The sequence below is a fragment of the Hesperophylax consimilis genome, chromosome 13, assembly GCF_061612785.1.
Source record: "Hesperophylax consimilis isolate HC1 chromosome 13, BYU_Hcon_1.0, whole genome shotgun sequence".
Lineage (NCBI taxonomy): Eukaryota > Metazoa > Arthropoda > Insecta > Trichoptera > Limnephilidae > Hesperophylax > Hesperophylax consimilis.
This window is the reverse complement of record NC_142848.1, coordinates 18128501-18143215: the sequence shown is the minus strand read 5'-3', so window position 1 is coordinate 18143215 and position 14715 is coordinate 18128501. Positions and strand designations below refer to the sequence as shown.

The 14715-nt window shown below is 32.1% G+C and overlaps 1 protein-coding gene across 4 annotated transcripts in view; it reads right to left on the bottom strand.

The window, feature by feature from the left end:
• Window positions 1–14715, bottom strand: part of LOC149418536 (neurotrimin-like) — a 205770-nt gene that overhangs the window by 109173 nt on the left and 81882 nt on the right. For all 4 annotated transcript variants that reach the window (XM_089638555.1, XM_089638558.1, XM_089638556.1 and 1 more), the window contains one exon: window positions 7721–7923. In XM_089638555.1, coding sequence (XP_089494681.1) covers window positions 7721–7923 — 203 coding nt within the window. The remainder of the gene's footprint in view (window positions 1–7720; window positions 7924–14715) is intronic.

Below are 14715 nucleotides of genomic sequence, written 5' to 3'. Positions count from 1 at the left end.
TTTCAAACTATGTGAATAGTAATATTAAGTTGAATGTGCATGTTTTAGGCAAATTTCGATAGAAACGTTACCTATTGCAGAAGGAGCTCATGATTTTATGATTCTTATCAGATTTCTGTAACCATACTGCTAGACGGTAGGCAGTAACTTATGACTCGTAACCGACGTGTTCTTCATTGACAGATGTCAAAGCAATACGGTATTCAATCACGAATCATTTTCATAATATCTGATCATAATTATATCTGAATATATTGACAAGATAAATAAAATATCAGTCATTTTCAATATTTATTATTATCGTTTACAAAAAGTTACATAAAACAAATAATTATGTAATGTAAAAAGCATAAGATGCAACTTTTTTTGTATAAAGGCCATCATTTATTGTAATATAAGTTAGAAATAGTAAAAATAATTTTATATAAAAAACGAAAATAATTATTCAATAAATAGCATTTCGTCGAAATCTAAACGACGATTTCCAAATTGACGTTCTTTACATACAATATCTAAGATATGTGGAGGATCACGAACATTCATAGACCTTGTGACTCCAGGATCGATAAGCTCGACAAGAATGCAATCCATTTAAAAATTAGTTAATTTAATAAGCATTTTTTCTTCCCAGAACTTGTCATCTCGAAGTATACGCTCAACTATCTCTAAGTTAGATAATTACAATCATAAAAAGAGTCGTGCTGCGAAATTCTATTTAATACAGTTAAAGAAAAAATATGTTTTCTATTCTCCTTCCTTCCAGAATAACGGGTTTCTTCTCTTCCTGTGTAAACAAAACTTTTACTTTATTTACGTCATTTTTTTTTTTTTTTTTTAATTTTTTTTATTAAAAGTATACAATACAGAATATAGTATATTATATAAAGCATTGTACTCCCAGGAGTTAATAAACTCATTGCGGGAATGATACGCATTACATGAAACATATAGCTGTATGTATTAAATGGACATATGATGGGACATACACAACATTATTATTTCAGATAGTCATTAATAAGATGAAGTTTGAGCATGTTAGTTTGGGTCTTTTTACATTGACTTGCACATTTGATCTCGTTGGGTAGTTGATTATATTTTGTGTGAGCTATGTATTCCAGGGATCTTAGTCCATATTTTGTTGATTTGATTTTTGGTATATGTAGTTTGTTGTGATTTCTTGTGTTGTGTTGGTGTACGTCGTAATTGTAATAGAGTGTAGTGTTGGAATGTGCCGAGTGTTGAATTACTTTTAATATAGTTTTCGTTATTTCAAAAGTGGGAATGGTATTAAAATGAAGTATTTGGGTGTTTCTGTAGATGTCTTTGACATGTGTGTCCCAAGGTAAACTGAAAATATTTCGCAGGGCTCTATTTTGGACGACTTGGACTTCTGAAATCATTTTTTTTGTAGCAAATCCCCAGATTCCGGCGATATATATTAGATGTGAGTGAATCATAGCATGGTAAATCGATTTTAATAGAGAGGGAGGAAGTAACCCGCGAAGTCTATATAAAACACCAGTTATATGAGTAATTTTGGATAGAACATGTTTAAATTGGTGATTCCATGTGAGTTGTGAATCAATGAAAAGGCCAAGATATTTTGTAACATCAGCCCTTTCAAGGCGGTTATTATCAAGACTTATATTAAGACATACATTTTTTTATTTGCAAACAGTATGTAATGTGTTTTTTTTTATGTTTAGGCTAAGTTTGTTTAATCGCAGCCAGTTTGCCAGGCAAGCTACATCACTTTCCATTTCCTTTTCAAGTTCGTTTAAATCATTATTGTGATAAAGAATCACTGTATCATCTGCATAGAGTTGTATTGTACCCTTAAGTCCCCATTTAGCAATATCATTTATATATATTAAAAATAGTAATGGTCCAAGTACGGAGCCCTGAGGCACGCCACATTTTATCGTTCCCATGCTGCTTGTCCCCTTTCCAACAAAGGTCTGAGAGTGTCGGTTAGAGAGGTAGCTACACAGTAACTTCAGGGGAGTGCCTACTATGCCTAGGTGTTCTAGCTTCTTTAGTAGTATCCCATGGTCAACCGTATCGAAAGCCTTTTTTAAATCTATAAATAATCCTGCAGCATGCTTACCCTGGTCTATATGCTTTTGGAGGGCGTATACAAAATCGAAGGCAGCACATGTTGTGTTAGATTGGTTTCTGAATCCATACTGTTGGGATGCGAGTAAATTGTTTGATAGGAGATATTTAGTGAGCCTAAGCTTAATAACCTTTTCAAAAACTTTAGAGACGACAAAGAGGATGGATATAGGACGGTAATTAGAAGGATTTTTTTTGCAATCATCTTTGTAAATCGGAATTATTTTTGCTATCTTTAGTTGATCTGGGAAGATTCCACTATTCAGGGATTGATTAATAAGAAAAACAAGGTGGTCAGCTAATATATCTTTGCGAAAGTTCAGGTACACTGGTGTAATTCCATCTAAACCTGGAGATGCATTAGACTTTAGTTGAGAGATGATACTGAGAACTTCTGTTTTATTTGTTTTGGCCATGTATAAGGACTGGATTGCTTTTTGATCCGTGTTTATAGTGATAGAATCATCTGGATATGATGCAATTGTAGCTGCTAAGTTTTCCCCAACTGATATAAAGAAGTTGTTAAAAGTTGAAGCTATCTGTGTTGGGCATGTTATTTCTTCATTCTTAATGAGAAGACATTCAATTTCATCTTTCTGGGGTGTCGAGCTATTTGTTAGAATTGCATTTATTATTTTCCATGTCTGTCGCGGATTACGCAGGTTTTCTTTAAATATAGTCGTGTAGTATTTGGTTTTAGCATATCTTCTATAGTTGGTAACTTGATTTCTTGTTTTATTTCTCAGTGCTGTGAATATATCACTTTGCTGATTTTTTTTCCAGATTTTAAACGCATTGTTGCGCTGTTTGATAAGTGCATTTAATTTTGCATCAAACCATGGAGTATTACCCCTCCGTTGGTCTCCTATGCGTAACTCAGATTTATGTTGGGATGATTTTATTGCTGTTTTGATGTATTCATTAAAATTATTATAGATTTCATTGGCATTACTGGTGGTTTCGTGTGGAAAGTTGTGGGATTCTACATATGTTTTTAACATGTTTTTATCGGTTTTGGTGTTGTTTGAAAAAGAATGTATTCTATTATTAGTGTGATGTTTCAAAATGTTTTGGTAATCTAATATCAAAATGTTATGATCACTTAGGTAGGCATCTATATTTGCAGTAGTTGAGGAAATATTTTGTCTGTTTGAGATGATATGGTCTATTAGAGAAGTAGAGGTATCTGTTACTCGTGTAGGATATGATGTGTTACATATGAAACAGTTGTATGAGTCTAGCGTGTTGATGTATTTAAGAGATGTATTATTTTTTTGAAGAATGTCAATGTTGAAATCACCAAAGATAAGGGTATCATCTATACAGTTATTTAAAATAGATTCATGATACATTAAGAATTCGTTAATGTTTGAGGTAGGCTTTCTGTTTATAACATAAATATTTAACGGTTTAAAATTTCTATTACGGATATATAATTGAAAACAATATGTATGGGAAATATGTATTTGAAAATTTTTTACGACTTCAATACGTTCATAATAAAATTATATGTTTAAATCAGAATTTTTCTCCGGTGAAATCGGTCCTTTCGGCATCGGATTATTGATATATTAAGTATTTTCGTGATTAAATAAAAACAATATTAGAAACATTATGTTAATTCACTTTTCAATCAAATTTTGGAATTATACACACGAGCGTATAAGTACGTATAGACGGGTATATACAAGTGTATAAATTGCCTGCTGTAATATAGATAGAGTCTAGAAGCAAGCATTAATTGCACATTTTTTCTGTGTTCTTTATTCTGCCTTTGATTTTTTTCACCCTGCTTACTAGCGGATACCTGTTCTTTTTCTCTTTGTTGCCATATGCCTTTGCCTTTGTTGTTATATGATATTGGTCGGTTTTTGTATTGATTTGTTGATTATAAACGTACTTACATGTTATCTGGGTTATAAATGTGAGAATGGTCGATATATTTGGGGATTCCGTATTATAGGCCAGTACACATAGCGCCAAAAAGGGGGTTGCGATCGTAATTATTCCGGTAGTCCCAATTTTTTTATATGTTTTATAAACTGATCCCATGATGTATAATCTGAATTTCCGACCATGGCGCACCTGTGCTCGCGCCACCATTTAAAAAAAAACCGGCTGTAATCGCGCCAAAATCCAGTTTTTCCAAAATATCTCATTCTCAATGCAAATTTTGGCTAAATTAGCTAGATAATTAAAGTAAAACATAAAATTACCTACAACTTTTGTGAAACCAATTTTCTTCAATCTCTAATAGGTACCGAGGTAGAAAGTCGTAAAGGTGCGTATATTTTTGAAAAAAACAAGTTTTTTGCGCGACTAGCTTTGATTTTTTGTAAATATCTCGTTTCCAGTACAATTTTGTGTAAAAATTATTGATACTAATTTTGTAGAAAATAAAATTTCATAAAATAAATAGGTATATAATTTATGTGTTTTAATTCTAATACGTATCCAAGCTCTAATCCACCAAAACCAGGCCAAAAATTGAAACAGAGGTAAAGTGTTTTAAATTTCATTCCTTAATTTTATTTTTCTTCAACAATTATTGTTGTAAGAACATATCAGTTGACAACAATCGTCATGCCTGCGTCAGACCTAGCTATAAGGGGCTGGAAACGGCATGCACGTTAGTGTCATAAGAACTAGAGCCAGCAAATAGTGAAAACTTTTCAGGTTCATTCATCTCTGGTCCGTGCTGAAAAATAATGTCAGTTTTTGTTAATTTTTTTAGAGCGCTTATTTAATCATATAAAATTAATATTATTTACTTTATATTTACAGAAATTGTGAAAAAATTACCATGTTGAGTGTCGGTATAGTGTTTAACACAATACTCGTATTTTCTTTATTATTTGCAATATTATCTGGATGAAGTCTTGCGGAATTTTTCCTAAAATGAGAAATATTGTTAATTATTTATACTGTCTCTATTCCCTAATTATTTAGAGATGTATTAAGACATGCCCGACAAACTTTCACCAACAATTCCTGAGCTTATTTGGTGTAAAAAATGCATTTCGGTAAAAATAAAAATATGTCACCGGAAATCAAAATTAATTTACTTCTTATATTCCAAATTCAATATGCTCAGAAGTTTATCGACTGCGTATATATGTATATATCTACATATATAAAATTATTTAAGCTGACATTGTACAATTATGTTCTGTAAAAAACGTATCCCAAAGATCTATTTTTATGTGTGTATTTAAGTAGTACCTTCTCCATTCCGTTAAACATTTTCCTTGGTGCCGTAATTTTGTTCGGGATAAAACTCCTTTTGTCTTCTGTTTTCCCATATTTAACTGAAACGTAAGTATATATTAGCCAAGAGATTTATTATAAATTGGTTCAATTTTACCTTAAATTTGAAAATCATTTCAACTTAAGTAAGTGCAGTAACTTGGGGAGATAATTGCACAATTCTATCTACAACAAATGATCTAACAATCTAAACTTAAAAGATTAATGACTCTTTTTAATATTCGAATGACTTTAGGTACTTTATAGGTGACATATGTCTAATTGTCTGTATGGAGAAAAAATTTCGATGTAGAGTTTTTGTTTTATGGAAAAAAACTTTCGAATTTCAAAAATTTGTTGTTGGGTAATTTAACTGGTTTTGGTGGATAAGAGCTTGGATACATATTAGAGTTAAAACACATAAATTAAATACCTATTTATTTTATGAAATTTTATTTTCTACAAAATTAGTATCAATAATTTTTTCACAAAATTGTACTGGAAACGAGATATTTACAAAAAACAAAAGCTAGTCGCGCAAAAAACTTGTTTTTTTCAAAAATATACGCACCTTTACGACTTTCTACCTCGGTACCTATTAGAGATTGAAGAAAATTGTTTTTAAAAAAGTAGTAAGTAATTGTATGTTCTACTTTAATTGTTTAGCTAATTTAGCCGAAATTTGCATTGGGAATGAGATATTTTGGAAAAACTAGATTTTGGAGCGATTTCGGCCGGTTTTTTTCAAAATGGCGGCGCGAGCACAGGTGTGCCAAGGTCGGAAACTCAGATTTTACATCAGGGGACCAGTTTATAAAACATATAAAAAAATTGGGACTACCGGAATAATTACGATCGCGAATCGGTAATTGCCCTGGAGTATTAGTAATGAAACGAACTCTTCACAAACACTTTATTGAAATATAAGAGAATACCACTCCTTAGTAAAAAAACTCCTTTTATTTTACCATAATTTATTAGATATTCCATTGTTACAACTAACATGACTGTATAATTAGAAATTAATGTAAAAGCCCAGTAGGGTGTAAATAAATAAAACTAGGAAAACGATTCTAGTGAAGGGGCACTCTATAACATTCTGTGCCGCTGGTTGTGACAACCGGACAGACAGCCGCGTCGCGTGAAAAAAAGATTAATAGTAAAAAAGTCTACTTGGGCTAGAAATGATATATAATAACATAACGACAATACTTTAGTGTCATCTTTTTTCTCAAGTGCCTACACATTTACGCATTTAACAATGTATTCTTTTGTATTGGTTATTATTTATATTTATATTTATTATTTATATAAAAAACCTTTACTCACTTGAGGAAGAAGTTAAATTATAAAAAACAGAAAATTTCACTAATAGATTTCAAAGTAATCGTTTGATTAAATAAAAAAATACGTAAAAGAAATGACCGAAGCGACGGGCCGGGTGACACAACCTTACAGGCCGGAACTTTCGCGGCGTCTGAATCAATACGTAGTAACTCCTTGTCAACCCGCACACAAATATACTACGCACAATAGAGAGTTTTGAAGTACTGGCGGTCGTTTTTCGTGTATCTGGCCAGAAATTGGATTTTCGCGAGTGTTTTAATTTTAATTAATTCTTATGAATACATTAATAAAATCTCTAATCTTTTGTAAGGGAGTCGTCGGGAAGTTACTAATTCATCGTCTAGAAAAATAAAATCTGGTACTTGCCGCTTATCTTACAACATTTTACATTTACAAATATAATTATAATTAATAAAATGTACTTATCGTTTTACATAATATATTTAATTGTAAGGTCCTGTTTTTATTAATCTTAAATATAAATAACTTGCATCCCTTTGAATCCCTCTAGAAACATTTAAGATTTTAGTAATAAGCTCATCAGAAATAATTAAAATGTGAGCGTCGGGGCAAATCCCCGTTATCAGGGTATTGTGTCGCCTTAAAACAACTGTTTTTGATAACGCTAAGCTTTTAAAACATTCGATTGTGTGATAAATATACAATTTTCGAAAGATGTCAAAGTACCTATATAATATTTTAATAGTATCAGTTTTAAGGATGTGTGTGTGTTAAATATGTAAGTTTCACATTTTAAAAAAATCGGTCAGCTGTTACTTTAGGTTTTTTAACTTTTGTAATTCCAGTAGATATAATTTAAGTAGGTGTAATTCCGTCCATACATTATGATGTCAGTGTAATTTTGTCATCAACCCATTTAATTTTACCCGAGTATTTCATGTTGAAAAATACGTAGGTACGCGGGGTTTTGCTTTACGACAAAAATTGTCAGGATATAAAACTGTTGTATTTTTATTATTTACAAATTTAATAGTAGGTCCTGTGCACTTACTGTTTTGTTTCCAAGGTTCCTAATCTTACAGTTAAGGTAGGACGTCTTGCCCACCAGGGCTGTGACGTTCTTCGAGACGGAAGTGTCGAAGTAGGGTCCGTGGTCCGCGTGGACCAGGTTTTCTTCGATCTCGTCGAACCCCTCGCTCTGGTGATCAGGGTACATCGGCGGCTCCTCCGTGTAGATGTAGTTTCCAGAGGAATCTAAAAAAAGATATTTAATTAAATTTTTATTCACACATACAACATTAATAATGATCAAATATTATAAATTAGACAAATAATACATCAAAATAAAAAAAAGATTATTAATTTTTGAATATCAACCACAACTATCGAAATAATATAATATAACACAGACTAATAAGGACGGGTTGTTTCGGAGAATTTGAACAATTCATCAAATTTCAACGTTCATTTGCGGGTCCTGTGAAAGATTTATTCAAGTTCTGTTTTTATATCATTGTAGGCTAGTTGCTTGACAAAACTGAAATAAAAACAGAACTTGAAAAAATCTTTCACAGAACTTGAAAATGAACGTTGAAATTTGATGATTTGTTTAGATTCTCCGAAACAACCCGTCCTTAGACACAAAAATAAAAAAAAAGGTAACGATAGCAACTGGGACTCAAACTGAGATCCTCAAGTCTCCAGTCTTATCAGAACTAGAAATGGAAGAATGAGATTGATAAAAATTACTGTATGTAGTGAGATGGCAATAGCTCAAACGGAAAACATTCCAATACAAGTAAGACTATGCGATCTAGGTTTGACTCCCAATTGCGATCGTTACCTTTGTATTATCTGTGTCATTTTCTGTGTTCATATTTTAATCGAGAATTGTTAAAAAATGAAATATTACAACTGAGGTTAAAAACATTCTAGAAGTAATTCCTAACAAAATAGATTTTTATGCAACCGATAACAGAGTTCAACAAACGAATATTTTATGGAGCTCGGAGAAAATTGATATTGCTAATTTATTAATAATCTGGTCAAATTATTTAATATTTCGTTTAAAAACAGGACTGCGGGACTTTAACGAATAATTTGAGAGACTTCCTAACAAAGTGTAAGTAAAACGTGAATGCGTTAAGAGGACGGAGAAACACGTATTGATAAAAATACTAAAATTTTCTTCATTATATTTATCAGGAAAAGCACAATTACATGAATACGTGTTCCAATATATACTGAATGAACTTGATGATTTTATCAGGATTCGCCAGATTGCAGAAGATTGCTATCACTTTTTCAAAAGGATTTCAATACATCAGCCATAATCAGTTTTCTCCGTGTGGCGGAAAACAGCAATACTATCAATTATTATTTTTCTAATTGGGAATGTGCGATGTGCTTTATGTGTACTGTCTGAAAGAAGCTATTGGCTTGTCTGGGGCCTAGGAGTCGAAAGTTGAAGAAAAATGAATATCAGTTTAATCTCAAATCAGTATAGTTTATCCTCGGAATTATTTATCCAGACTCTTTCTTGCTTTGAAAACAAGCTTTGGACAAATTGTACAATTCCTTATTTGAAATTTTAAAAAATGTAAGGGAGTTTTGAATTATAATTAACTAATGAATTCAGAGATTGTGTTGTGGTTTCGATTCATTATATAAGAAAAAATTAACAACCTATTTTTTGGATGCGGGGTCAGCTTTTCACAAAACTCTAGAATAACATTTAACATTAAAAAAGCAGTAATTATTCTTGTTAAACTATTTCCAATAGTCCTCTCTATATTATTTTCTCGTGAATTTTGTCCAAAGTCTATGACGTCAAAAGGGTTCACACCAAGGTCGAAATGTGGGTTCCCCGATAGAACCGATGATTTATGCAGAAAGGGCGCCTTCATTATCGTCTATTTCTCTGAGAGAATATAGCAATGGCGTGATAGACCTATCAAAATGTTAATCGACCCAAGTGAGGCACAATGGGCCGTACTTTGTAATGTTGTCTGTGATGTTTTTTCGCTAGGCAATTATTACAGCTTTACTTGTTATTATTGACAAAATAAAATGAATAATCGAACAATAGGCTAAGTACCCTGCTTGATGTTCGACAGAAATTTACAATAAGACAGAGCGTCTTGGGTCAAGCTGCTCGAGCGTGTGGACGCAACGACGTGATTGTGCTTCCAAGTCAACATGTTCGATCGAGCCAAACCGTCTAGCACGAATATATTCGTGAAACAACCTACCTTTAAGGTTTAGAAAATATACTTTTCTCTTTTTTATCTTCGCTGTGTTTTTCTAATTCGTATTGTCTTAAAAATATTTAAATAATTATGAATCGAATAATATGGCGATTAGCTGTAAGAATTAATCTAATTTAAAGCATAAAATTTTCGTTTACTTCATCTGACAACGAAATAACAACTAAACGAAAATATTCCGTTTTCCGCGTTTTATAAATTGGATTGGAAAATTCAGAACATTGGCAAGAACATGTGTTATTTTCATTCCACAAAGCATAGAATATTTTCATAAATTCTGTTTATCGAATGAACCCATCTGTTTTACTGTTATATTCCTCTGTGATATGAGAGAAGTATACAGTGAGCTCAGCCTTATTAAAGCCTTTGTTGGCCACCAACAGCAGATCGAAAAGAAATCAATGCTCAAGCGGTTCTGTTTGGAGTTTCTAGACCGACGCGACGCAAGCAAAGTCATTTCCACTCTAGGGCTATGAAATATCTTTAAAAAAACACACACCTTTAGAATAAATTTTTTGTTTTCAATAAGTTTTTAAAAACATAGAATAGGGTGAAGTCGGGAAAGCTCTACATTTTTATCAGATTCACGTCATAGCCTTGATCAATAACATTGTCTTTAAAATCTTGTTCCCGCCTTTTCTTATTTTTTGTTAACTTGTTGATACAATAATATATCAATTTGTAAATTTACACCATTATATTGTCATATTTTTGTGGTTTTCCATCCCAAGGGTGGCTAGTAAAAATGATAAATAGACTTGAATTATTTCAAATCATATCAACACACGAGAAAAACTAAACGGATTAGGTTTTTCTACGTGACATCATTCATTGTAAACAAAAATAGTTGGGAATTTGATACGTGAGAAAGAAAACTTATGAATCCACCAATCGTGTCACTTTTATTAATGTATTTGTCTTTCACTCTTGTGGGATGTTTTTCGTTAATCGTTTGAAAAGATATAGAAGTGGAAGGTTAATTTATATTTTTATATTATTTATTTTCCCCATATTTTAAAAAAATTATAAAAAATTGAAATGGTGTTCAGGCTAAAATGGAGAAAAAGAATTTTTTTAAATCTTTGTAATCGCTTCTTCGGCGATCACGTGAAAAAATGAAGTAATTAACTAGTTATGGTACTAATTACGGATTCGAGATTTCCAGAGTTGTTCTTTGTTCATTCCTCATAAAAAAATATTAAACTTATTCCATATTCCAAAGTCATAATTTGCACGAAAGCGATAATATTGTAGGTTTCGAGGACATTGATTCAATTACACTTGTGTGTTTATATTTCACAGAAGAGTAGGTACCTATGTATGTGTTAAATGATGCATGAGTGTAGATGAAGCAAATAGTCTCCATCTTATAAAATTCACATTAACAACATTGAGCGAATACAAAAAAAATTTCTACGTTTTATAAATTTTAAATTAAATATCCCTGTCGAAGACTTAAAATACAATTTCTTACTAAATACTCTAAAAATACATACATTAGAAGATAGACGTAAAATAAACGATTTAACGTTCTTATTCAAAATACTTAACTCTAAATTCGACTGTTGTGAACTCCTGCAACTTATAAACATACATACACCCACAGTAACAACACGACAAAATATAATATTCTACAGCAGCACACATAAGCGTAACTACATTGCCCACTCTCCGATACAACGACTTCACACCATGGGAAATCATTACTTGGGTGATGTTGACATATTCAATACCAACTTGGCAAGTTTTGTGGATCATTTAAAACATTTATTTCAACAATACTCCTAAACACATCATGTAAACCAACAAATAGCTGTAATTTTCTGTTTTTGTTTCTTGTGTTTGTATGACTTGTTGCATAGCTTTTATCAAATGTAATTTTATTCTTATTTTTTATTTTTGAAAGTATTTGTCAAATTAAAATTATACTACCAACCATGTAAAAGCCCTCTGGGCGTTAAATAAATAAATAAAAAATAAAATAATTATGTGACGTTTTCATCTTCTAATCTAAGCCTCCGGGAAACGATGTGTTAACGATGGTTAGTTACTTAGTTGTATTAATTTTACTGCTGAAACTTACATCGCTCATAGACTGTCCGAACCAAAACGATCCCGGCAACTACACCGATGTGGATGGTTCAGAAACCTTCCTGGGGAGCCATGTTCAGGAACCACGAGATATTTCCAAACACACAATGACTTCCTCGGAGAACTCAAAGACTTTCAAGACTGTCAAAGAAATACGGAGAAACATGGGATAAACTTATTCATTTTGTCCATTCTTAACAATTTTGATTAAAAAAATATACACAGACCTCAAACGTATTAAAATAACTCATTATAACGAATACAACGAAGTATTTAAAAAGCATTTTTATGTACATTCAATGAAATTATCACACAAAATCCAAACAGTCACACGTCACGAATGCCAAATTCGGCTTTAAAATTATAATGATTTTCCTATTGAACGTTAAAATTATTTAGACCTTTCCTTTTTATGTGCGACTTTCTGGAGCGAGGTGGTGAATTTATCAGCAGTCTAAATATAATAATTTTATTACTATTGGTACGGGCAAAACTGAAAGTCTAATAATAAGTATTAACGTCTCAGATACAAGAGAATTTTACGTACCTACATAAAAAGTTCCTGGATTATATATATGTTTAAGCCACTCATGCCTTTTACAGGTCAATCAATGGCTTCGAGTAAAAATATTGTATCTCCATAAAACACAATATTAAGAAACTGAGTTTAAAAATTTGCAAACCTGATGACATTCGATGTATGCTTTATTGGTATTATAATTTTAACGTTTGTTTGATAAAAGCCGCCGAGCGGCCGAGAGCCAGAATAACAGAATAATATGAATAAAGCGATGTATCAACGTCAGAATACAGATTCCGCGGAAACATTTTCCCATTACTTACTACAATAATAAATTCGCTGTTTTTGAACGTATTTCAAAATAAAATTTTGTTTTTGAAAGCACATGAAAGACTTTTTCAGATTTAAGTATTGTAAATCGACGTATATGCAACTAAAAATTTTAAAATTTTGAACTAAAAAAAAAATCATGTTTTGAAAGTCACTTACCGATGGTTTTGTTATCATGTAAACTGTAATTATTACTACTATAGACGGAACTGAATGGTTCAACGTTTGCAAAGGACAAGAATCATTGATACTTTCGGTAGGTCGATACGTCTCCCCCGAACCGCTTCCCCCGATACGGCTCCTCCGATACGGCTCCCCAGATTCGTTTCCAAGCTCTCAGCGTAGCACATGAATGATGGTACGACTCTTGGTACCGGAACGCGCCGCCTCATATCATGACAAAAATAAGTAGCAAAGTAGTTAGTAGGTATAGGTATATACTCATATATATGTCTAGGTGTCGGACAGTCTGCACAGTAGATCATCTAAAACAAGGCTGCCCAACCCCAGACCCGCGGGCCACATTGTGGCCCGCGAACGAATTATAAGTGGCCCGCGTGAACCATTTTCAAAAAACCCGCCAATTTGAAAAAGTGTCGCTTGCCCACGGTAAAACAAACAATGCAGCTTGTGCGCGGTCATCAGTGTTGCCAACGAAGGCGATTTATCGCTATTTAGGCTACTCAGAACGAGAATCAGCGACGAAAAAATCTAACCTCTTGAACTTACTTTTTAAGCAAAAATACACCGGTTTTTGATATAATATTTTTTGCGTCCGAAATGGAATCTTGTAGCCACCCCCCCCCCCTCCCATGGAATTGTGTGCGGAATATTTTTCTCAGCGAAGTTCCGTAACAACCCCCCCGCCCATGGATTTAAAATATTTTGTGGGGAGCACTCATTTTGAATTTTTTTTTGTGGGGAATTATGTTTTATAGAAATTCTCTAACAACCTACCCCCATGGAAATAGGAACTGTAAGTATTCAGTGGCCCGCCAGTGATTTTTAAAACGTCAATTTGGCCCAACTGTTAAAAAGGTTGGGCAGCCTTGCTCTAGAACAAGCCAGCTTGACAAAAAAAAAATTATTGTCTTTTATTGCAAATTATACGGTCATTTATGAAGTGCCATAATTAAAAGCATTTATGCTAGTTTTTTGTTTTAATAATGTAGATTACATTTTATGAGTGTATTTTTAATGGGGAAAAGTTATAATTTCGAAACTAAAATGATTCCAAGCTGTATATTTATCATCTAGATGATTTTATCTATATGAGTAGGTAAATATTGAAATAAAAAAGTTAAATAAATGCACAATGTTTTATTTATTTTAAAATATAATAATTATAAAATAAAATCACTATTTTTTAATATTTCGCTAAAAATATATCAAATTAAATAAAGTTGCATATAAATTATAAAGCATCCGCACACTTATAATCATTTGTAACGATATCGAATTGCACTACAAATAAATTGTGCTTAAAAATAAAAATACCATTTACACAATTCACATTTGCACTGTATTAAAACAGTGGGAAAAAGAGCATTTTAAATACTTGAAAAATAAAACAACCTTCACAAAACCGAAAAAATGCAAAATAGTTTTACCAGGGTACATTCGAGTGCAAGTCGCGGAATATGAATTATAGTTAACAATAAGGTGTTTTTTTATTTGAACACAAAATTCAGCTGAGGTAGTATGGGATAAATATAGTAAATGTCTTTTTAATTCACATCTTTTTAATTACCAAGTTAGATACGACATTGTCTTATAAAGTTGAATATTTAATTTACCAATTAATTGATATTAACAAGATTATTTTAGGTACATATCCTT